At 36.1% G+C, this 26,252-nt stretch overlaps 2 protein-coding genes across 16 annotated transcripts in view; one reads left to right on the forward strand and one right to left on the reverse strand.

Annotated features, from left to right (window-relative positions):
- The window catches only part of LOC110396791 (protein eyes shut homolog), a 139,982-nt gene extending 136,905 nt beyond the window's left edge, over window positions 1-3,077 (forward strand). For all 7 annotated transcript variants that reach the window (XM_021392651.1, XM_021392648.1, XM_021392650.1 and 4 more), the window contains one exon: window positions 751-3,077. In XM_021392651.1, the coding sequence (XP_021248326.1) occupies window positions 751-1,949 (1,199 nt within the window). In that variant the 3' untranslated portion in view covers window positions 1,950-3,077. The remainder of the gene's footprint in view (window positions 1-750) is intronic.
- PHF3 (PHD finger protein 3) overlaps window positions 4,076-26,252 on the reverse strand; it is a 48,442-nt gene continuing 26,265 nt past the window's right edge. For all 9 annotated transcript variants that reach the window (XM_021392637.1, XM_021392644.1, XM_021392643.1 and 6 more), the window contains 12 exons: window positions 21,548-21,875; window positions 19,871-20,048; window positions 18,089-18,239; window positions 17,792-17,948; window positions 16,673-16,789; window positions 15,960-16,088; window positions 15,398-15,533; window positions 14,877-15,075; window positions 11,919-12,066; window positions 10,434-10,523; window positions 9,019-9,214; window positions 4,076-7,906 (listed from right to left, as the gene is read on the reverse strand). In XM_021392637.1, the coding sequence (XP_021248312.1) occupies window positions 5,733-7,906; window positions 9,019-9,214; window positions 10,434-10,523; window positions 11,919-12,066; window positions 14,877-15,075; window positions 15,398-15,533; window positions 15,960-16,088; window positions 16,673-16,789; window positions 17,792-17,948; window positions 18,089-18,239; window positions 19,871-20,048; window positions 21,548-21,875 (4,003 nt within the window). In that variant the 3' untranslated portion in view covers window positions 4,076-5,732. The remainder of the gene's footprint in view (window positions 7,907-9,018; window positions 9,215-10,433; window positions 10,524-11,918; window positions 12,067-14,876; window positions 15,076-15,397; window positions 15,534-15,959; window positions 16,089-16,672; window positions 16,790-17,791; window positions 17,949-18,088; window positions 18,240-19,870; window positions 20,049-21,547; window positions 21,876-26,252) is intronic.

Below are 26,252 nucleotides of genomic sequence, written 5' to 3' on the forward strand. Positions count from 1 at the left end.
AGAGTGGTCAGGTGCTGGAATGGGCTGCCCAGGGAGGTGCTGGAGTCACCGACCCTGGAGGTGTTCAAGGAACATTAAGATGTTGCGTTGAGGGGCATGGTTTAGTGGGGCTACTGGCGGTAGGTGGATGGTTGGACTGGACCTTGCTGATTCTACGGTCAACCTTGCTGATTCTACAATGAAATACCAACTAAAAAGCTTATCAGCTCTTACAGCTGTCAGATCACTAAACCCAACTCAACCCATCTGCAAAAAGAAGTTCCAGGGAAAGCAGAGGTTGTTTGCAGACAACCTTCAGTGCATTGAACTGACAAATCCATCATGCCTGTATTCAGTACATGGAAATAAGAGCTTGTTCTGGCATTTTACCTTAGCCAAAACTTTATTTTTTTCTTCATGGGAGCACCAACTCACAAAGTGGATGACAAAGTGATTCTGTTTCCTCCTACCCTGCTGTTATCTAGCATCTGCATCAAAGCAGAGATTTCCAGAAAGCAGGGATTGTTTTTTTGAAGCATGGAGAACACTGGCTTGGTTTCCATATTGGAAAATAAAAAATAAAAAAAAAGGGGGGGGGGGGGGAACTAGGAGAAGCTCAATAGCGAACATATCCCTTTGAATGATTTACGTATAATGATGGTATAAAGCTACTAGAAATAAGGTATGGAATTGGGAAGTGCAGGCATGAAAGCATCAGGATTATTTTTCAACATGTTGCCTCTAAAAGTAAAATTATACTGTTTTCCACAGGTGACTTTCTATGTATATCATTAGTAAATGGATTTATACAGCTGCGCTACAATCTTGGAGCCAAAACAACTGTCCTACAGACTATTCAGAAGGTCCATGCTGATGGACAGACCTGGCACGTTCTCAGAGTAGGAAGAGTTGGCAACGAAGGCTACCTTGATCTGGATGGCATCAATGTTACCCATAGAGCCAGTGCTGGGATGAATGTGCTGGACACACACACGGATTTTTATGTCGGAGGGGTATCCTCTCTAAATCTTGTGAATTCAATGGCAACAGAAAATGAACCCACAGGTTTCAGTGGCTGCATACGAGAAATTGTTATAAATGACAAAGAACTGAAGCTGACTGTGACAGATCCCAAAGGTGGGGCCAATATTGGTGACTGTGATGGAACAGTTTGTGGGTATTCAGTGTGCAAAAATAATGGAACATGTCAAGTTGAAAGCTCAGGCTTTTCTTGTTCCTGCCCACAAGGGTGGATAGGGAATACATGTGAAGAGTCTGTTCACTGCTCACAGAACAGATGTAGGTCTCAAGCTCTCTGTATTCCTCAGCCTGCTTTGCTTTCATACACCTGTGTATGTGCACTAGGCTGGTCAGGTAAGCACTGTGACAGCAAGATCAGCTTCTTTACCGCAAAGTTTGTTGGTAACTCCTACATCAAATACATAGATTCTCTTTATGGAAAAAGAGACCTCCGGTACAGCCGTATTTCATTAAATTTTACTACCAGTCAAATTGAAGGCTTAATGGTGTGGATGGGAAAAGCTGAAGATGAAGACAATGATTTCCTTGCCATTGGTCTTGCCAATGGAAGGTTAAAGGTTGTGATTAATCTTGGAGAAAGAATCTCTGTTCCAATGAGTCACAGCAAAGATTCCACCTGTTGTGATGAAAGATGGCATTTTGTTACAGTAATTCAAAATCAAACTTGTATTAAGGTGTATCTTGATGAGGAGCTAATTATTTTTGAAGATATTGATCCATACAGAAAATACACTGCTTTAAACTATGGTGGAATTTGTTATTTTGGTGGGTTTGAAATTGGCAGAAAAGTCCATACAGTCACTGCAGGGCTCTTTCAGAAGGAATTCATTGGTAAAATTAAAGATGTTGCGCTCTTCCAAGATTCTAAAAAGATTCAGCTCATGAAAGGAGAAGGTTATAATGTTCATAATGGAGATCACAGAAATTAATTGAACTAATTAAGATTCCTTAAAATGCATGTATTTTTGTACTGCCTCTTGTATTAAGCTGACAATCTAGGATTTGTGAACCAAAATACATAAAATTTTATTCCTAATCCTTTTTCTGTTTTAATGATAGGTATTAATGTCATATGTGAAATGTAGCCAGAATTTTTTACTTCACTCCTAAGTATTTATACTTTTTAGTATTTATTTTAAAATAATGAGGTGTTTTTTTTCCTCTTGTTATGCTGGAAATAGTTTTGTAGACAGATAGAAGTCAATCCAGTACTGTTCATGGATGAGGATGACTTAGCTGTCTCTCCGAAACTGCTTTATTAGTATGCACGGCTTCTCTTTCCTAATGGTGCAGTTCTAAGATCAGTAGAATCAAGAGTAACATCTGACATCTGTAGGTGGGAAAAACATGTCTGGGGTTAAAAGTGTATGTTTCTAAAAATAACATTTGTAGTTACTTGCTGAGTTCACAACAACTATTCCAGGTAACGAAGTTGCTCTCCCTACCTTCTGAGTTTCTATCCACTATGTATACAGTTATGTAAAAAAGCAGAAGTTAATACTGTTTTCATGCTAAAATATTATGTTTTAAAATCATTCTTTTTCAGAGGCAAAAACAGTACTTACTTACTAAGCATAGGAATAAGCTTGTATACACCGAGGCATAAAAATAGTCAACTGTTTCTCTCCACCAGAGGTCTCCCAAGTTTGCTTACAGCATAATGTCTCAGCTGGAATGTGGGACAGTGGCAGTCTCAGCAAATAACTTTTCTTAGTAACAGCTTTAATGAAGTCAAACAATTACTTTGTTTTAGCTATACTTTTCTGGCTTTTATCCCTCTAAATGAGATTTTAAAATTTTACTAGACAAACTCTTTGCCACTGTAAACTGAATTTCCATGACTACATGTTTTCATGAATTTATAATCTCAAAAGTAAAGAAGAGTTCTTCAATAAATAAAATGCAAAAGCTTTATTCCTTCTGAGAAAGCTGTACTATTCTACACTTCAGTCATCAATAAAAACAAAGTTAATCTGCTTAAACACAAGATTTGTGATAGTATTTATATTTCTCATTCCACTGCTGACTTGCTGTATAAATAAAACATGTAAAAACAATAGTGCCGGATTGGTATCTTTCCCTTTTTTTTTTAATAACTTTACAGAAATTTTCCCACCCGAAGTCTTCAGTGGGTACTGATCAGGAACAAGCAAATACTTTGGATTTGTTTTCTTCCCTCATGTAAAGCAGGTCAGGAACACACACAACAAAACCAGGTGACACATGTCACTTTCCACATAACCACATGGCAAGGAATGCGTTGCCAACAGTCAGAGAGGGTGATGGGAGCTGCCACAAGATGTTTTAAGAGGGATTTGCAAACATCTCTGTGAGCTTCTTCCTACCCTTTTAATCCACTCTGAACCTTAGAGCAATCAGCCTGATACAGCAGAGCTTACTCCTCTCTAATCAACAAGCTCTCAAAGCCTACTTGGCATTGGAGTTGGCTCCAGATTCTTCTCTTCATTTCTCTTAGAAGGGCCTTTTATGGCCATGTGATGCTGGGGAAGGGAACATCTTCAGATTTATTCTGTTCACTCTGGGGTTCCTGGTGTACTGCCAGTTCCCCATCAGCACACACTGCTTTCTGTGGTCTGAGCAGCAATTCAGGGTGCAGTGAGCAACAACCAGAGCACTCCTGACAAACAGCAACATTGGAGGAGAGTGACTGAAGATGAGGGGAAGGCAACAACCCCCTTACTCCTGCAGCACTGGGATTTATTCCCATCACACAGCTCAGATTCTAGGACCAAATTCTACATGCTGTTTCTGCTTGTTAATTTAAAACCTTAATAAAAAACTCTCCCAGTAGAGTTGTTCTCCTTTGGCTCTCCAAGAGGCAGGTAGTAAAGCACTTGCCAAATCTGGAAAATGTTTACGTATTCTTTCCAAACAAAATGTTTCTGGTAACTGTGACAGAAAGCATTCCCATCTCGTTAACATGGGCAATTTTCAGTGATAACAGTTTATTTTCAGAGCTCTTTTGGACAGGTCAAAAGGAAATCTTCACAAGCAGAGCTATTGATTTAAAACTGATTCCAAAACCAAACCAAAGTTTCATTACTTTTTTAATATATTATGAACCCTGATGTAACACAACCCTAGGCGTGCACATTAATTCCAAACTACTACATAAATCATGGAATTAATTTGGAAAAACTAGTATCATTTTATCACACTACAAAACTTGAAAGGTTAAGTATTGCTTTGTTTACAAGAGGATTTTTTACTTAAGAATCTTCTCAACTATGAGGCTAAGAAACATTACTGAATGAAAGTCTGCCACCCCTTCATTTGGTGCAAGGTTTTTATTTTAGTCAATTTGACTGTGAAGCTACTTGTAGTATATCCAAAGGAAATTTAACTTTAAAATACATTAAAATTAGCAATTATTAGTGTGTTGTTAAACTTGAAAGATCTTCTCAGAAAGAAGAGGCTTTTCTACAGCAAAGTGCAAAATGCTATGTCCATACAGAAGCTCATGTACTCAAAGTAAAAAACAGAATACTGAAAAATAGAACAATAAACCTCATTTTTGGTTTACATAGTGGAATGTTTGTTTCTAACAGACTCAGTAAAATGACTGGTGTATCTGAATAAGGGGAAGAGCAGGAGATTTCAGCTTGTTTCCAGGTTTTCTTTTTTTGGCTTTTTGTTTTGCAGTGGATGGCTGTAATTATCAGGAATCAATTTACTGCAAACATCCCTCTGCTTTCCTCCCCTCTTTGCTCCCTAGAACTCATAACAGCATAGCCAGGAATTGTAAAAAAGAGATGTTGCATTCTACAACTTAACCTGCTAGATTCTTTCAGCCTACAGTTTCACACCTATGAAATCAAACACACACAGTATGTGAGAAAGTTTTATCATTTTAGAATCAAAATATCCCTTAAAATATTTACATTTTACAGTAAAAAGGATAGCAAAACACAAAGTAATGTACAAGCTCAGGTATTCAAGTTTTTGAAGCATGGAAAATGGTGGGAAAAATGAATCAACTACTACAAAACATATTTTCAAGAACTTAGGTTAAAAATGCTTTCTTATTAAAACAAGTGCAGTTTAAAGCAATAACATTCGAGCAGCTCAGCCTTCCAATTTCTGGTCACAAACTGCTTTAGATGCTTAGGAAATACTTGAAAAACTGGTGAAATACACTTGAATTATTTTATTGTACTACTGAATAATTTAAAAAAACTCTTCACACCATCAAGCATATTTTGTTGCAGCACGTGTGGATTCTGAGGTTTTGCTAGACTCCTTAAAAACAGTGCAATTTAAAAAGAAGGTTATCGTATTAAAGTAATCTTTTAAATTGTCCGAGCATCTTAAAACAGAAGAGAGCACAAATTACCAAAGGCAGCAACTATATTGCAGACATGACTAAAGCCAGCTGTATCAGCTATGAAAATTTCTAAGCCTTTATTGCATATTAATAAAAGAAATCTTTAAAACTTTGAATATACAGCAATGTAAAATTTTTAAAAATATTAAACTCCTACTTCTAGCGATAGTTGGTATAATGAAAAAAACGATGAGTATTGGTACATCAAGTGGTACCAAAACACAGACTTGTTTCTGCAAAACACCAAGACTGAATAAAAAAGATGGCACGATCCTAGCAGGCTGTTGTTTTTTTTTAATAGAAAGTTTTACGACGTTACTCTAATAGGTTACTTAAATAGGACTTTAAAAAGACTGCCTGCATCTTTTTACCTTTTGCTTTTAGTTCTGTCACTGTGGTCCCTGTGTCTATCTCTGTTCTTTTCACTTTCTCGTTCTCTATGCTTCTCTTTACTTTTCTCCCTCTCCTTATCTTTTTCTTGAGCCTGCTCTTCAGGTTTGGGCTTCTCTGTCTTTTTTTCTGGATTTCTAGTCTCTCTGGGGCTTTTTCCATCAGCACCCCTATCACCGTGAGGAAGTCGCAACCTTTCTTTGTCTCTGTGTCCTTCCTCTCTACTCTTCCTCTCTCTCTCCTTTTCCTGGTTTCTGTCTCTGCGTCTATTTCTTTCAGAATCTTGTTCCCAGTATTTTTCATTGTTCCACTCTTTTTCATGTCTGTCTTTCTTTTGGTGGTGAGAGTCACTATAAAATCTTTGTCTTTGTTGATCATTTTTTCCTCTACTGAACCCTCTCTCCACATGCTGCTCTTGTCTGCCCCAAGGATCACTATGACGCCTTTCTGGTCTCCTACTGTCTTTACTCTGAAAAAAATTTTCTGGCCCCACAAATCTTGACTGTTTGTGAGCCACTGGTAGCCCTTGTGCAATGGGTCCAGCATAGGGTGGTGGCTGACCAGATAAAGGACCTACAGGTGGCCACGGCATCATTGGATTTTGAGGAAAGCCAAAGCCTGGAGGAGGAAGAAGCTGAGGTGGTAAATGAGGAGGGAATCCAAACATAGGACTGTTTTGTGGAGGGAAGTTATGAGGTGCAGGAGCTTGAAACTGAAATCCAGGTGGATTAGATTTAGGATGCTGAAAATTCTGTTGTGGGGGTCTAACAGATGAGAAGCTGCCAGTTGTTATGGGGCTTGGAACTTTGGAAATAAATTCAGAACAAGAAGAATTTTCTGTTTCAAAATGAGATGAAGTTGCTGCTGGTCCTCTTCTAAATGAGTTCAGAGTCTCAATGTTTTGCATTGCATCTTCTTGTGACTGTTTGGTATCTTCTGCTTGCGATGCACATGCGTTATCTGCTTTTGTTGCGGTTGAACTGTACTGCATCTCATTTGTTTGTGCATCACTTGGATACAGGTTTAAGCCTACTTCACCAGAAGATTGTTTATTCTCTGGTTCCACTTGATCATTTCCTGAAACATTCTGTCGGTCTTCATTTTTAGTAACATCCCCTTCCCTATTTTCTGAAGCATTAGTCTGTTGGTTTCGCCCAGCTGCCTGTCGAGGGTCTCTTTTAGGATTAATAAATGGTGATTTAGAGGTATTAGCAGTAGTACCTTCAGCAGAGCTTACACTAGCATTGCTCTCGTTGCTTTTCCCTGCATTTGATGAAGAAGAAAAGCTGGAATTCGTGGTCCTTCTAGTTTCCTGTGTGACATTATCCTGGTCAGGTGGCTGCTGCTTTGAATCATTTTCTTTGCTTTCTTCAGTTTCTTTATTCTGTGACTGAGTAGATAAATTTGCTAGAAATGCTTCAGTGGAGACATCCGGAGGTTTTCCCTTAAGACTAAGTCCTATCAAAGTTCCAGCATTTCTTGTAGAACTTGAGGACCCTACAACTGCTGCATCTGCAGGTACAACAGTAGCATTAGTAGAATCTTGCGTATCATCTGAACCAGCCTTTGTTTCACTAACTTCAACAGTTACTTTGTCAACATCCATGTTTTCTTCTTTTAAGGTTGCTTGTTCATTTAATAAAGGGATATCTTCACCAGGACTCGTTTCTGGCTTACTTTGTTCTGATACCTGCCCTGTCGTACCCAAAAGGCTTTGAAGGATATCATCTACTGGCAATGGTTTATTTGCTAGCTCCAAAGTAGAAGGCTGATTCTCCCACCCAACCAGAACACCAGGAAGAAATCGGAGAGGCTTTGGTGGTTCATGTTTGGTACTTTCCACCAATGGTTCAATAACTGCTGGAACATCTTCTATATTAGACTGTTGAGGTTTATTTCTCTGCTTGTGTAGTACAGTTGTGAAAGAATTAAAAAAATCATTTTCCTCTTCTTCTTCTAGTGCCAATTCATTATGAGAGACTTCAGGTTTGCTTGGCTTGCTTTTCTTTTCTGGTGGCACGCTACTCAAGGTACTTTCAGAAACTTCATCCACAAAACTACTAGTAACGCTTGTGACAGCAGAAATCTGTCTCTTCATTTTCTGGCGTATTATCAATCCCAGTAATAAATTTGGTCGATGAATTTCAATCCCTGCACAAAATTGTAAAAGCAGTTTATTAACTACTTGTGCTTTGGTTAAAGAAATCATTTTTAACAAAAATAAACCACGTGCTCTTATAATGTATTACAGAAATTCTTCATTTTAAGACATTTGAGATTTCCATCATCACCCCCTGTAACTTCCAAATACAGAATACAATAATGTTATACAGGGTATCTAGTTGTGTAAGAAAAAAAAGTTAAACATCATGTTAGTCCATGAGTTACACTTTAATAACAGTGACAGTAAAGCACAAGAAGAAAAATAATGTTAATAAAACACTAGCACCCACAAGTCCCATAATCAATCTGTGTTAGACAGATTTCTTCAAAGGTTTACCACGAGTGACTTTCCAAAATGCTTCCATCATTCCAGAAAGGCACTGTGTTTCAAGATACACTACTATCTCTCTCTTCACTATGCATTTTGTTCTGTCTAAACTAGGTTGTTGCATAGAGAGTTAGGAGTTGTAGCTAATCCCATATTAGTTTCCATCCTATCTAAAATGAAATCATCCATAATTTTTTTTTTTAACTACCAAAATAAACTGACACAAAAAATCAGGTTTAAGCAGCAACTGGGAGCCATTTCTGGAGCGTTTTATTTCTTGCTCATTTGTTTCCAAAATCTGCAAAGTCCATCCTTGTTGCTTTTCTTCCTTCTTTAAAGTTTGGAATGCTCAAGTTAAAAAAAAAAAGTTAATAGATTTGAAATAATGAAAAATACTGCTTTTAATTTACAGTATCAATTTTGAACTCAGTTGGATTACTATTATAGGTGACTTGCATTAGTGAATTTTCTGAGATTGTAAACACAAAGAAACCTAGGTTAGAGGAATTACGTAGTAAAACATGAAATAAAATTACTCAAAGTAATTTTTTCAAAAATATGTTAAAAAATCAAAATAATCTTACAATTGGAAATTAATGTCTTCTCAAGGAAGCCAACAGAACACTATGGAAAAACAATGTCTTGTTTGAACAGAGTAACTTATTTTCTATACCATAATTAATTACCTTTTAAAATTTAATTTCCTCTTCTGTTATAAGCTTCTATATGAAGTGCTACGATAATAAAGTTCCAAACTCCATGCTGTACTTACCAGGCCCATCAAAAGGCACGAGATGATGTGGGACTTTATCTGAGGAACCTAATGGGATGAGATACAAATCTTTGACTTGCTTCATGTTATTGGCAGCTACACCATAACGTTTTCTACTGCTGAAATAGGCAAATAACAAAGCATAGGATATCTGATCCTCTTCAGTCACAGGGGTAAAGCGAACTACACAGATTTCCTGTTTACAAAAAGAGAAATACAAGATCATACATGTATTTTTTAATGAAATTTCAATTGTTTTAGTTACAGTTCTTTATTTAAAAGCATAGTTCAAAGAAGAGAAAGCGTCTCCCCAAAAATGCAGAGAAGAGTAAACAGAAGGAATAGAAAGTGTCAAAAGTAATTAAGGAAAATGGAAAAGGTAAATAAAAAGTATTCAGTAGTTTTAAAAAAAAAGAAATACTTTTGAACCCATGACAAAAAAGCCAACTTTTTATCAGCCTATAAATAACAACTTCACTTGGAAGCTGGCATGCTTCCCTAGATTATTCCTCTCTACACATAACATTAGTAGGAAGATGTACCTTGTATAGTCTATTGTGCCTAACATTATCTAATATTAAAAGAAAACCAGTATCCAAATCCCAGAATAACCCCCAAAGCCCAGCTCAGCAGCTGATGCTGGGGCTGATCCTGTTTAATGGTTTAATCAACAGACGACCTGGAACATAGAATAGGAGACCTGCAAAACTCAGATGACACCTAATTAGGACAGTGGTTGATAATGCCAAAGAGCAAACTGCTGTTCCATGGGGCTGACCAGAACCTCATGAAGGTCAGCCAAAGTAAATGAAGAAATCCTGCACCTCTATGCGGATTATGCCCAGGAACCAGGACAGCCTACAGAGCTAATTGGCTAGAAAGAATCTTGGCGTAAGAGGATGTGTGGGTCCTGGTGGGCAGATTGAATATGAACCAGTAACACACCTGCACTTTAAAAAAGGCCAACTGTATCTTTGGTGTCAGAACCTCAGCAGTCAGCAGATCAATGGAAACAATTATCCCCTTCTATTCAGTACTTGTGAGAAAGCAGTGTTTAGTCTGGGGCTCTTCAACACAAGGATGACTTGAACACTGCAGTACAAGCCCACCTTGGGCCAGCAAGATGGCCTTAGATACTCCAACAGTACAAAATCTAGAAAGTAGTACTTGAGACATGTCAAGCTGTCTTCAAACATGCACGTCTCTCAAAGAAGTATATGTGTTCTCAAACAATAAATGAGAGATTAAGGATAGATAGAAAATAAATGCCACAAGCTACCAGCCATCTCATTTAACGTAAGCATCAGTTATCCTTGAATTGTCAAGTCTTTTGCAGATGTTCCAGGAAAATAAGATATTTAGAGTAAACAGAATGTATGCTAAGAAGCAAGCCCTCACTATGTAAAATTTCTTACCTTGGTCCCTGAGGCTTTGATTTTTTCTACATACTCCCAGACAGTGTGAGGGGATATCCTGCCACCTACTTGAATACTATCAGGTAAATCCTATGAAAAAGCAAAACAGAAATCTGAATCAAATATATCTACTTCATATATTCAAAACATACTTAATTCTTATACTTCTTAAATCCTAATTTTAAAAGTTACAACCGTAGAAAAAATAATTTAGATAATTAATTAAATTTAGATTTTGGATATTTCTATTAGGATTTTCAGTGTAAGACTGGTGATTAGTAATAGTAATTAGTTATCACTCAAAGCTGTTAGTCTACACCTTCCTCAACAATTCATTGTAGTAACACAACTGAACCCCACTCTGGAAATACTCAAATTTCTTTAAATATTAAGCTGTTATGAGAGCCACGCACCTATAAAGGAACATAATAATCTTTAAATATTTTAATAATGAGAAAATATATAACCTACACACTTATGTACATAGAAAAAAAATTGTTCTTAGATATTATTGAGTTCATTCTTTGCTAGTGACATAAACAGACTTCCAAAATAATTACAGAACAACTTAGGAAAATCAGCTGTTTTGATACTAAGTACACTGTATTTTTAAAAAAATCCTTTAACATCAGGAGGTACTACCTGGTCTGGAATTGACTGAAGACTTACAGCAAAATAAAGATAAGTACATTAACAGAAGACCTAACACTATTTAATTAGAAGGCTGATGCATCCTGTGTCACTGGTGAGAAGTGATACTGAGCCTTATGTGCTCTTTGATCTTTATTTTATGCTTCAGTGACAACTGTTACAAGTAGTCGTAGCCTTTTTCTGCCTCTCAGATACTGAATAGAATATTACATAAATATTTTGAAGGATAATTTAGCCTTACAGGGACTGCAATGCCACCAGATTAGAAAAAATACAAATCCTGTTACACACATTTCTGTTGCAGAAAAAAAGACTTCTCATAATGTCAACAGAAATCCTCAACAGACACTTCTCTTACAAAAACTGATGCTGACTTGTTTAACGCTTTCAATTCAAAGGGAAGTTTTCATTTTCTCACCTGTAATTCAGAAAATGGATGCCACTGAGATGATTATTTCACTAATAAATATTGTTCTTTCAGGTTAGTTTGTAACACAGAAGATGTTCCATAACAAACTAGAAACAGTTCAGTATCTACAAAATCATCTCTACAAAAACTGGTATTCATCCTCAAGAAACTTGAGAGGGAAACATCTTAAAATACATCAGAGTACTTGAATTCTGCTGAACCATGGGTCCATGCAGGGCAAACTGAAAAATATTTTACTTATACAGATAAATTCTGCCCTGATTCTTTCCTCCTGCAAGCACTATATTCAGTATAATGATCACACTTCCCTGTCTTCTGTCATTATACTATTATTAGCCTACACGGTAAACAAGTCACTAAAGTTAATAAAAGTGTTGTCCATTCTTTGCAATAAATGTAAGTACCTCTGTTAAATACTCAAAAGAGCCAGACACTGGATAAGCCTTGATAACGAACTTTGCCACGGAAGGCATGTTGATGAAACCCTTCCAGATGAAGTTCAGGCGTGCCAGAAACAGACTTTCACATTCTACAGTACCAGGTGTTTCCGATCTTAAAAAAAAAGAAAAAACACAGACAAAACCCACTTTGTTTAGAACATGACATGTAAATCATTACCTTCATAAAAGAAGCTACCTGTCATAAAGAATTTTATTTTTCAGTTAAGAATACTTGAGTGTGCATGAAAACAGATAGGCAGACAAGCCTATTATTATTCCTCATCTTCCAGGGTAGCAGAAGGTATTTCTTACATTAAGAACCATTAAATAAGCAGCATATTAGCTCAGCACTGCATTTTTGGAGCCTGCAGAAATTATTTTGTCCAAGAGCTACAAAACGGTACCGAAGAGGACAGAGAAACATGTACAGTGCTGGAGATCTATTAAGATCTATCTTCCCCCTGCAACATGGAGAGAGGGAGAAGACGGCATGCAAATTGCTGGCCTGTCTTCACCTTGCTTTCCTAGCTCCTACTTCTTGTTGCAGTGCTGTCTGTCCACCACCTGTGGACCTGCTTCCCATTGCCTGGCCAGCTAGCTGCTCTCACCTAGGCATCACTTCCACAAGCTCTGTGAGCACCTCCTCCCAACTGCAAAATCATCACCCATACAAAGCAACGTTCCCCACACACACTTCAAAAAAAGCGTCAGCAGCTATAGCAAAGCAACTGCAAAAAATAAACTGAAAGACTTAAATAATTTCACAGGAGATGGTTTCTCAGCCTGGGAGCTTCTTCACAGAAAAGCTACAGCTACATTTTAACATTTCTAAACTTATTTTTTTAAAAAATATTCTATGCATGCTACTAGCAGTGTTTGTCAGCCACTCACTAGTAACAAATGCTGTACAGTGCAGTAACACAGTAACCTACGTTTCTCTCTGTCTACACTAGAAATTGTTCCTTTGAATCTTCAGCAAACCATTCTAAAACCAAAGTCCAGTGTCCTTGTTGAAGGATTATGTCCTGATAAAGGTCGCATTTCAGCACGGACTCTGGTCAATTCTAAATAAATGAGTCAATGTTTTTCTAGAAACCTGTCTCCCAGATCAGAAAAATCATCCTCATAATTGCAATTCAGCAGAGAGTAAAGGTTGAAAGGAAGAAAATGAAGAGAGCTAACAGCAAATACAGGAACACCCATACTGGATAAACTACAAACCAGGGAAAGGGGGAGTGCAAGGAGTGGTGAGAAAGAAAATTCCCCATCAGAAGGGAGAGCTTGTTCAAGAACAGCTACTGCATTTTCATGTTCAAAGGAGTAAGATGACAGGCCTAGAAGTTATGGCTGCTGCTTTCCCTCATTTGCTCTGTGGTGTTCTCCTCAACGCAGAGGAGCTGTTAGCATCTCAGAACACACAATCTGACATTGCTGAAAATTACAGAATTGTAGGGGTTGTAGGGGACTTCTGTAGATCATCTAGTCCAAACCCCTGCTAAAGCAGGTTTCCTACAGCTTCACAGGAAAGCAGCATCGAGGCGGGATTTTTTCCCCGCACTTTCTAAGCTTACCTATGAGAATGATATGGGAGACAGTGTCAAAAGCCTTGCTAAGCTAAACTACGCTTCTTTCATATGAAAATACTTTGTACATTAAACTCAAGGTTGTGACAGCTATTCTCTAAATATCATTTGCACCAGATATCATTGTGGCCAAAGCAAAGGCCTGATGAACTCCACGATGCAAAAACATAAAGCATGACATAATTCATACTTCCTTGCCACAAGTAAAAGAAAAGTCAACAACCAAACATAAAAACTGCGTAAACAGGCAACAGCACATAAACATTTCTGGAACCATAACATTGCTAACAACATAGCCAGACACAACACACATGCATTCTGTACATAGCAAATCATAAAACAAAAATCACTGGTAACTGCAAAGAAGCAAATAGAGAGCTGTGGTCTGGCTTCCACATGGGGCACAGAAAGCATTTGTAAACCATAACAGAATCTGAAAGGCAACAACAAAGGATGCAGAGCATGCAGGAGAGATGTCTGACAGAATACTACTGCAGAACAAGCAGGGGAGATGCCTGGCAAAAACAGAACTGCAAAAAATCTAGTATCTATGTCAGTAGGAGATGAGATTTCTCCATCCTCTCTTTCTTTTGGGAGATAATACAGAAAACATTAATCACCAGGAACGGGCAATGGGAAAATAGGTAAGAAGAACTGCATCACTTCAGCTCCACCTTCTCAACCCTGAGAAGAAGACTTCTAGTCCCACAACCCTGAGAAGGACTGTGGACATCAGTGCTAACTGCAAGGCAGCAGATCCACGGTGCTACATGCTCACAGTTAACCAGTGGCAAGACTTAAGAGTCTTGCCACTGGTTGTTGCAGTACATAAAGATAATAACTGATAAAGTGTAAGAGACAAACATCAGAAAAGTCAACTAACTAGCACAGTAATTTTTGAGATTTGAAACTAGCCTGATCTATCAGCTCACATGGTTTGTTCACGGCAAACTCAAATTCCCTAACATTAAATATATGTATACAAACACACATATATCTTCAATTGCAGCACTGTAAATACTACGTTCCTTAATACCACAACACAATATGAAATCTAGATTCTGACCTTTTTAATATAAACCTACTTCTTTTTAGGCACATAGAATAATTTAATTTCCCTGAAAGATGAGAATTAGAAGTTTGTAATCACGATACATATAGCATTACTGATACAAATGCACAGCATCAAGCAATTAGCCCCATTCCTAAGAAGAGGTGTACAGCTTTCACTATAGCAAATTACAAAATGCTATAAAAAAAACTAACATCAGTCATCATAGCTTAACAAGAGAAATAATGTGTTTCACTTTAAAAATACTGCTGCTTAAGTTTTTATTACTTTGGAAGAGTTGGGAATGATGATTTTGATGAGTCTTGTTTATCATCTTCCAGTAATTCTGAAGCTAAAATACATGATGTTGAAGAAAGCGCATCTGCAATGCTCTCTGCTTCATTGTCTGATTGCTTTCGTGCAACTCCAACAGACACTTTCACTTTTTTCGAAGAAAGATCATCATCAGTAGGTGGTGCCATTCGACCTGTGGTGAATGAATTACAATGTTTTGTTTTGTTTTCTTTTTTATTTTTAAAAAAAAAAGTGAGCTTCCTCAGAAGCCATGGAAGATGAACCAAAAATACATTATTGCCATTGTAATGCAATAGGATAAATGCATTAGGTATGAACAATAGCACATGCATTCATAAAAAGGATCTATTTCTCCATCTGCATTTTCTAAACAGATGGCAACTTCATGCCAACAGCCTATCATTTTAAAATTGTCCCTCTTGTAAAGTAAGTAAAATTTTGCTGCCACATCTTTCTCTGCAAACTGGGAATAAAAATATTTATGTTCTTGTTACCTATGCAGATTTTGCAGTTAAGGTCAAAGAGATGATTTTTGTGTTGACTTGTGGTGTCTGGAGATGCAGATTCATTTCCTTCTTTATCTTTTTCAGCTTCCTCTGACTTCTCATGCAACTTCATCATATTAGGTTCCTAAGGAAAGTCAAAACATCTCAGTTAGATTTTTTCTTCTGTTAATATTCCTAGTATCACTTTATTGCTTCAATTTATTTAAAGTATTTTTTTCCCTTCAGACTTAAAGTTTCTTTTCAGGTCTACAGCTTTGAGGCTATAAAGTCTTTTCAGCCTAAAAGGCTATGACAAAATCTGTATAAATTCATGAAAATTGTGAATAGGTATTCCTAAATATATTTTACATAAGATTTAGAGTACTTTCTGCTGTATTCATCAATTTGTCACGGACACAATGTAGGGAAAAAAAAAAAAAAAAAAAAAACAGCTTTGTAAGTCAAAGTCAGTCAGGATGAAAGAAAAATTAAACTTAAAACAGAACTAACACGTAACCACAGATGTACAACCATGTTATCTGGGAACCAAATACACCATTTTCTTTCCCACCTGAATTTCCATAACTTCTTGTTCTTTCATTGGCGTTTCACTTTCAATTTCAATTTCTCCTTTGTGAGTAATTTTTGTGATAGGTCTTCTTTCAACTTCTCTCTGTTCTTTCTCAATCATTTCAATTGTCTGTAAAAACAAGAGATAATATTTATTTGCCTCCATATAATAAAACTTGGAAATTAGCATACATAATAACAGAAAATAAGGACTGCAATCAAGGAACTCTCTGGGAATAGAAGAGTATATTCTTATTTTACAAGTGTTAAGCAGTTTTTTCAAAGAAAAAACACAAGCAGCTCATCTAACTTCACTTAAAATACAGGAATAAGGAAACTGGAAAGTAGACCTTCAAAACTGAATTTAAATACAAGTAATCCACATTCCCCTAAAGAAAGCTCCAAGTAGAGCTTTAAAATCTTGCTGGAAGTAAGGACAGTCACAAAAGCCTTTCCTCTTGAGACAGAAAAAAAAAAAGAGCACCAACAAAGCTGCATCGTTTCCCCCTTTCAGGAATTTATTAGAGCTCTTTCACTTCTGTACTAACGTATCCTTTGGTTTTGAATACTCCATAAATTATGGAGGTCCTCCTGACCAGTTGGAGTTGATTTATATGACATGCATTCTGTTCTTCCTAAACACACTTAACCTGGAAACAGAAGTTAAATACGCTTAGACAGCCAACTAAACAACATTAAGTTGACAAATCTCACGTGTCTGTTTTCTCTTTGTCTCCAAGCAGCCAGTTCTTTGGAGGCCAGTTCTTCTGGGCTCATTTTTATTAGATGGTCTGGAGTAACCTCTCCTTTCAGTACTTTTTTGAACAATATCTAGAAGAAAAAAGAAAACTATTGCTGTGGAGACAAAAACAGCTCCTAACAGGAAACAAAGTAGAAAAACAACATTCAATATACTCTCTATAAACATAATGTATTGTTTTTTTAATATTACCAGTATGAGAAACACTACTAGACTTTTATATTTTTTTAAAGATAAAAACCTTAATTCCAGAGTTCCCTGTTTAGTCTACATCTACATATACCCTTAATGATCAGCTGTATAATTAACTGCTGCTGCAAAAAATAGAAAGTAAGTTTAAGCCCACTGTGGCAGTAACAGACTTTTTTGTAAAGCTGTAAATTCTCTGTATGACGCAACACAGAGAAGCTAATAATAAAGAGGATATCTATGCTTCCTGACTGACTTAAGTGAATTCCAAGGGGCGTGCAGGTATGAGGGAAAAGAACTCACATAACTTGGTAGTATGAGCAAACAAAGCAAGCCAGTTAAAGAAGTTAGCCTGTTCATACAATTTACAGTCTGTTATCATTACTATAGAGGGAGAGAATGAATAAAGAAACTTGATCATAACGGAGTACAAATGACCAGAATAACTGATAAAAAGTAAAAATGACAGAAGCTAAAAATGCAATATCAAATAATGGGCTCATAGGAAGCCAAAACCACAGTGAGACAAGCTACATGACAGAAACAAAAAAAAGAAAATTATGAGAAAAAATACACAGCAGTGGTAAAGACCACTTTGACAAAGCAAACTATATTCACTACACTTTGAAATTTGACTATTAAGTACACTGAGAGCAAAGATTTGCATAATTAACGATAGGGAAAAAAAACAAACAAACAAAGAAACAGAAGACTGGGTATGAAACCAGAGGACAAAACATCAAAGGGATAAGGAAACATAGAGGAATAATAATGAAAAGGATTAATTGTGAGAGGTTTAATAATGCATTCTCATAGACGACTGTTCCTTTAACGCACAGTAAATAAAAGATTTCTGCAAATCATTACGGACAAGTAATACATACATTATTTTTAGGATCTTTTAGATTGAACATTAAACTTCTGTATTTGTTCTTGTATTTTGAGTCAGTGTCCCGAAAAAAAGAAAACAGTTCTCTTTCAATCCTTGTGGCAACTTTTGCTGCTCTCTCCTCAGGAATCTTTAAACTGGAGTCTGTCAACCTGCGAGAGAACAGAAGGGTAAATACAAAAATTACCAATTACTTCCAAATAATTATTTCCCCTCTGTCTTCTGAAAGAAAATAAGAACAAATACAAATTAAAATACAAATTAATGAATGCATTTCATTATATGTTTATACCTTTTCATCAGAATTTCCTTAAGAGATTGCTTAACGCTATGTCTTATCTGATCAGCAGAAGGTTTGGAAGCCGGCACGGCTGGTAAATGTGTTGCACTGATTGGTCCTTTCTCATTTTTCTTCTTCTTAATTTCTTGTTTCTCATGAGCGCCTATGAAAACACAGAGTTAAAAACCATAAGCTGCATGGCCACTATAATATACATTTTCCATGTTTACTGTTTCAATGTTTTATCAATAATGCATCACGTATCATAAAAATATATGCATATAAACAATATACATTTCCATCCAAATCACAATCATTTAAACTATCACTTCAAATTTTAATTTTCAAAGTTTCAACTGACTACTCATGTCCCAGCATATGCATATATCTCCAGTAAACAGTAGTTGCCTTCTATATATGAAACTGGGGAGGAAAAACATTATTTTTTTTTACTATGAAAAGAAATATGAAAAATCCAAGACTAATAAAGACCTAGCTTTGTGACTGATGGTAAAAAGAATATTTCTTCATTATTTCTTTCAACTATTGAGTGCGATTCAAAATGCTTCAATACGAGATGCATCCTACCTACCAAGTAACTAGAAAAAGACAGATTTTCTTTTCCATGGGGCAGACTACGTAGTTGGAGCATCAGCTCTGTATTTAATGTGACAGTCATCCCTAACAAGATTATGAATTCTCCTTCCTCACTAGAAAGGAGGTACAGACGAGAAACTGTTGTCATACCTTTATGCTGTGATCTAAAGTATTGATTTGCTAAACTTATTAAGCAAAGCAGCTCTAATAGAGCTTTTATTTGCTCAAAGTATTATTTGCTCATCTTCTTCTCAGAATTGAATGAAGAGCTGGGTTGAAACCATTTTAAAAGTAAAATGAAGCTTAGGAGTGTCAGGGGAAATCAGAAGTTTCCACACGCAAGCAATATTTCGGACAAATTTCAACCATCTGAAAATATAGTCCCATAACAGAGGATTATATTTTTGTGTATATTTCGATTGTATTTTCTATGATAGGAAAGATTAGCAATAAACAATGCCACTATAAGCATCCTAAAAAGCAGTTAAGATTAAGACAAACTCACTGCTTATCCATTTTTATGCTAATTGCCCCAAAGGAGACTATCAAGCCACCCTGTTTATAAGCGATCTTCAGGTTAATTCCTATTCTGAACTCATCAGTGTGATATCCTTTTGTCACCTGCTAATTTAATTAATATATTTTAGAACAATTCAGTGATTTCACAGATGCCAAAGACTCATTTCATCCATGCAATATGTAGCTAGAGAGGTTGCCAGCTATTTTGTGACTCAAAACTTGAACAGTGAGGTATCTGAAGTCTAAAGGATGCCACTCAGTATCAAATACTTACATTTAGATTTACATTTAAGTCTGACATTTTCAATTTCTTTCTTCCAGAAAAAAAAAAGTTTCTAGAACATCAGAATTGACAAAAGACCAGAAAAGCAGATTTTTTTCAGACATGAATTCAAAGTTAGAGTTTGAGATTTAGAGACAGTTCTGATACAAAATCTCACTAGCACTGCTGCTAATATTTCAGTGCCAGATCACAGGAATTTCATATTATCATGAACTTAAGAGTACTGTTTCCCAGAAGGGAGGTGGGGGTGCAGGTAGGTTTATTCTGATGGAAAATATGCACCTTCCACCTTTCAAATAACATTTCAAATGAAAATCAATTGCATGAATGAAACATTTAAAAATTGATACTACATAGAAAGTCATCGTACATGGAGTACTTTTCCAAGTCATTACCTGATTTTGTGGACTTTTCAACCACACTAAGTGACTCTTTACTATTTTTTTCACTTTTTTCTTCAGAGGACCGCCGAGGAATTACAGCAGTTTGCGATGCTTTACGAGCAGGAACATGTTGGCCTTTTTTAGTATCTGAGTCTCTGGATTCTGACAAGTTCTTCCCATCACCAGATTCCTGAAACAAACATTTACATGATAGCACTCTACTGAAGGCTGTAATGAATCACAGCATAATTACCATGCATTTTTCTCAAATTTTTTAGTATACAGTACAATAAACTCCCCAGATGTACATGTACCATTATGTAATGTTGCCTTAGAAGTTACTGAACAATATCCCAAATTACTACCAACTACTGACTGACAGTTTCCTTGAAAAACTGGCCCAAGGCACATCACAGGCAATTTGCAGTTAAGTTCAGTGTTGAAAAGCAGTGCGTTCAGCTGTCTTAAAAGGTCAGGGATACCAATGAACTTCCCTTAACCAGTTTTAGTTATGCATCCACAGGAAGCCACGTATGATTATACAGTATATGTAAAACAAAACAAATCAAAACAAAACCTGATCAAAATTAAACAGAAGAGCTTACACATCAGAACCACAGTAATGCTATGCAGAAATAAAACTAAAAAATGATCAATGATGATTAAGATATGGTAAATGATACTATATGTCAAAAGACTGAATAAGTTTAATAAAAAGCAAATCACCTCACTGCTCTTGGTAAGTAAAAGAAAGTAGAAAAACACTAATTAAAACATCAATCATTTTCTTTTAAATCAAATCTAAAGTTAAAATAGTCAAAACTAAATAGATGTTTTCACCTAGTCCTGTAGATATTTAAAGGATGTATGTTTTATCATGGAATCATAGAATGGCATGGGCTGAAAAGGACCATAATGATCACCTAGTTTCAACCCCCTGCTGTGTGCAGGGTTGCCAACCACTAGACCAGGCTGCTCAGAGCCACATCCAGCCTGGCCTTGAATGCCTCCAGGGTCGGGGCATCCACAACCTCCCTGGGCAACCTGTTCCAGCACGTCACCACCCTCTGTGTGAAAAACTTCCTCCTAATATCTAACCTCCATCTCCCCTGTTTCAGTTTAAAACCATTCCCCCTTGTCCTACTGCTATCCACCCATGTAAACAGTCATACCCCTCATGTTTATATAATACAGGAAATTGACAGAAACCTTATAAAAGTGATAGGAGCCCTGAAGACAAAATTCACTAACTTGTTCAAAAAAAAAAGATAAATAGAATGTTCAAAACCATCTGGCTATCCTTTGATCCTAGGCTACAGTGTTAGTTTATGCAAGTTAGGTAACACGGGAAATTCTACAGCATAGTAACCACTCACTCTATTACATTTGTCATGCGTTCTTTCTCTGGTGAGAAAAGTTAAGAGCTGCTTCTGAACAGTGTATTTTGCTTCAACAGACAGAAACGCACATAGGCGAATCCACCTATGCGCACACTTCTGTGTAAGAGAGGAGCATATCGATAATATCTCAGAACAGCCAAACCTGTCTGAAAATGAAGCTACTCTGAAAATAATAACAGAGAAGTTTTATATTAGATTCAAAAACGTTTATAACGCAGTATTTTTTGATCAAGGGAGGTAGGAGAAAGCTTCCTCTACCCTCAGGATTTAAGCATTAAATAAAACTCACTCGTTTAAAAATTTTGACTTTGTGTTTCCCTGTGTCCTCTGTCTGCTTTCCTTTCTCAGCTGTTAAATTCAGATGACAAGTAGGTCCTTGCTTTGACATCCCTGGTTTTTCATATTCAATTGTTTTTTCTTCCTTGTGGCTTTCAATTTTCACTTGAGCATCCAGAACACTTTGATCCAAACACTCTGCCTTTTTGTCTTCTTCTGCACAGCATTTCACACACACGTATTCTTTATCTTCTTCACCCATCTGCTGCGCTTGAGAAAGACTCAGTCCAACACAATCGCCATGAAACCAGTCATCACACCTACCGCAGCCTACCATAAACCTGAAAACAAAGCAAGATACAGATTAGCACATAAAAAAGCAAGCAACAATTCAAGCAGAATGCATCACACTTGATTTGTGCATCTCAGTAACTTGTTCTTACCTGATAAATGATTTTCTTTGTAGCTTTACATCCATCTCCAGCCTTACAACATGGTATGATCTGAGAAATAACTGTATTTGTGGGTTTGAGTGGTTTGATTTGCCTTTTTGCAATAGTCCAAGAGAGTATCACAACCTCATTATATATTTGTAACCTGCCCCAAAGCCCTACCAAGAGAAACTTTTTAGAGTACTATTAAAAGAAATTGAGCAAAGTTTAAAAAAAAACCTCTCAAAAACTCAGAAGCACTGAACTCATGTTTGAGAAGACGGAAACATTTTCTTGCAGGAGTGTATCACACACATTTTCGTCCAAACTCACAGTAAAAACGTATCAGCTGATATGACTTAGCCTTCCACTGCAGTAAGAGATGTTTAAACATTTTGAGAAATATAAACAGCACAGATCTATTTCCAGAAAGCTGCTTTTTTTTTTTTTTTTTCTTCTCTTTCTTGGTGAACTTGGGGCCAGGAATTTGGCTTCCCACTAAATCTGGCCTGTTTGCAGTTATTAGTTTGTTTGAAATTAGGTACATGTCAATTCTGTGTTGCCATCTTATTCCAAGCTAATGTTTCTTAAATCATACTTGTAACACCAAAATGAGAACTGTTTCAAGAACACTTTTCATCTCACAGTCACTTAAACTGTTTCATCATTTTACAGAAAATGTGACTTTATGCACAGACTGCACTTCAAAGTGTTATTAAAATCACCTGGTCTAAAACAAAACCCTAGTTTCCAATGATTTTGCTAAAGCTATTTTGAAATTTCAGTAGGTATAGCTGGTCCCTACTTGCAGTGATTGGTGTAAGTTCTCAGAAGAACTATTTTGGAGCAAAGTTCAAAGTGAAACAGATTAAACATCAATACATTTGTTTCACTCCGTTGAAAGTAATTGCTTTTAAAATAATTTCTTATAAAAATACACCTAATGTAAGTATTAATGATCTGCTTTCAAACGGTGTAAAACATCTCCTGCATTATCCACTTCAATTTTTTTCCTTATCTTTTTTATATTTACACGAGATATCATTATGTATCTTAACGTCTGGCAGAAGAAAATATAGAAAGACTGCAAGTGATTGCATTATGAGAAGTGTGACTTCATAAATACTGAAAAAATATGTACAATTTCTTTTTGAATTCCACAGATGACTGATTTGAAGTCTATAGGCTATTCTACGGAAGACTCCTACTGCATATGTGCTGCTGTAAAAATGAGGATCCACTACTTGCCGACTTACCTACTTTGAAAGTCTGTGTGCATATTAAAAAATGTGCTTAGAGGAACTGTCATTCACCAGAACTGCAGATGACCACTCCAGGTGGTTTTAGGCTGGTACTGCATTCAGGAAACTACAAGTATCTCAAAAGATGAAGAATCTTCCTAATCTAGCAGTAGAAGTTTGAAATGCAAGAGCAGAAAAGAAGAAAATAGTGGCTTTATCTTCTGTCCTTACTTACCCAAAATAAAATCAGGATTAAGTTCTGCTGAAGCAAATAGTTTTTTTGATGCAAACTGAGTCTGATAAGCTTTAAAACTCCAGCTTTGAGGAAAGGTCACTTCCAGCTTTAGTAGCCTATATTGCTGTTCACTAGATTTGAAAAAAACAGTTTTTATACTCTAGTTTGTGAACAAAGCTATTTTTTTTTCTGAGCTACATTTGTTGGTGTTATTGATGACTAACAAAAATACCTAGTTATCTATTCAGTAGTTTCAGTTAATGAAGTCAGAGGTTCCTTCAAGTTTTGTCATACCTCCATCTCTTCACATATATGCTCCAGCAAAGCAGGATATAAGAATGGCGTTACTGTTACGTGCTTTTGACCCTCTTACCACAGAAATACAGTAGTATAATAGTAAAACAAAAGAGAACTGATGGAAGTTTAACTCAAAGATGACTACTTCTTTATGAGAACCTAGAGCCAAACATGTGATGGTATGAAATACAGCATGAATGCCTATTTCACAATTCCAAGGATCTACAATATATCCTGCATCATCGCAAAAAAAATTACTAAAACTCTGGGGGGATACCAAAAACTGGTTCTAAAAATCCAAAACCATTTTCTAGAGTTGAAATAAGATCAAAACAGACAAGTATTTTGTTGTACTGATGAATGAATACCTTCTGGTTAAAAACTGAAGGAAATTGAGAAAGCACAGTCTTGAAGCTGCAAATACTACTTGAATTTTTATTAAAAACTTTTTTTTTTTCAGTTTATAAACTCAAGCACTGGAAACTAATTTGTTAAATGAGCAGGGCACACTGCAACCTTTAGCAAGAATAATTAAAATTTTGATTAGTATTTAGAAAATGGATTAAATTCACAGACAAGCACGGATGAATGAGAGTCTAGAACAGACAAAATGCTGCACAACTTCAGCTTTAAACTGATAGCATGTGTAATTTGCAGCTTTGCTCACAAACAGCAAGTGGGCAAAAGGGATGGCTTGTGACATCAGTAGAGCACCAAATAAGCATTCAGTCTTACATCTTTATTTTCAGGCCCAGCAATAACAGAAGTGAGACTTTTTTTCCTCCCCCTTCCTATGACAAAGGCTTTACCTAGGTGGACAGTGTATTATAAAGGTCTATCCCATACTCTGACCTAGGTGATTTCAGTTTCTGAGTCTTTTTTTTTTTTTTTTAGTAGTTTAACCTTGCTGAATAAGAGTAATTTAAGGCAATTAAGCAGAAGAGCAGAAGCACAGGCTTCGAAGAACAAGTTGATTCCTAATAGCCCAATTTCAAAGATATTTACAAATGTACTTTGTTGGTTTTGTTTCTACATTTCTACACAAATAATAAAAAAGCAAAGAAAAAAACTGTAAATGAATTCTGCTCAGAAACAGTTAATTCTTTACAAAGAATATACACCAAGATGGAGAGATGTCATTTTAGTCATCTTAACAAAACTACTGAAGATGGAGTATCCATTTAGGTTAATTCCAGCCTTTACAATAAGGTTTCAATTGCAATGTATTTAAACATGCATAATAAAACTTCAGATTCGGAAACCAAGACTACAAAGGGAATCTGGAAATGTCCAAGAAGCCTGTGCAATAAACAAAATTGCAGTGTTTACAATCATCTGGCTTAAACTTTGTTATACAAAATGGTTAATAAAAATAGTGGTGCTGCCTGCCTGAAAATTTCACTGTTTTCAAACTAGTCAGCTGAAAGTCTCAGTTTCAAGGCTGAGAGAGAACATATGATTTTGATACAAGTAATGTAAGAAATCCTTTGTACCATAAGGCCACATTTACATCTTTATCTGTTTCACTCATCTGCACACAAAATGCAATTATGATTTGTAACAGTAATTGTATTTGGATAACAAAAGTGACAGTGCAAAATTAAAAGGGGACATCAAAGGACACTGAAGCCTCGCTTGAAGGATCAAAGATGTCCTCTTGCAAAGCTGTCAGTTGTGACTGAAGAGGTTCTGATATCTTGGACTATTTAAAACACCGAAGTTTCTGAATGCAGATTGCTTCAAGTTGCAGAGCAGGAGTTTTACCCATGTTGTAAGGCTGGAGTGGAAGATGTAAAGCTGAAAGAGAAAAAAAAGTGTTTTAAAATATTGTTATAATTGCCCATTCAGTAGAAGATTAGAACTGCTTTTACATGTCTTCAATATAAAAATGTTTTGTTCATGGAAAAATCTAAGAACAGGTGACAGTGGAAAGTACTATAGTTCACTGCAACCTTTACATGGAGTATTTTATTGTTTCATTCCTTTTAAAGAATTCTTGGCAGGCTTCATATAATAGTGTAAAAAGATGTTCCTCAAAAATCAGAAAGGAATGGATCACAGACGAAAAGAGACAATAATTGAAGCAAACATTCCATCCCCTTTTTTTTTTTTTTTTTTTTTTTTTTAAGACTAGGAGACGTTCCTTAGTGTTATCTTTGGTAAATCAGATTCATCTGTGAGATAAAAAACTCAGGTTTGGACCACAAAATACAAATTCAAAATACACACGTCAGGTTTTATAATTCTTTTACATAAATACATATAATAAAAACAAGTTTCTAGAGAAACTAATTACTGTGAAATAAGATTTTAAAACATGGGAAGAAACTGTCTTATTCATAAAACAATTGTTTGATGTAAAAATATACTTACGAGTAAAACAAAAGACCAAAAACATGGGAATTCTCAGAACAGTTCTGTACAAGCTGGTAATCGGCATTCTAAGATTAATTAATAATATAAGGTGCATTGACACAGAAAATAATTTCCTTCAGAAATAACTGCCTCTTTTTA

The sequence above is a fragment of the Numida meleagris genome, chromosome 3 (assembly GCF_002078875.1).
Source record: "Numida meleagris isolate 19003 breed g44 Domestic line chromosome 3, NumMel1.0, whole genome shotgun sequence".
NCBI classification, from domain to species: Eukaryota; Metazoa; Chordata; class Aves; order Galliformes; family Numididae; genus Numida; species Numida meleagris.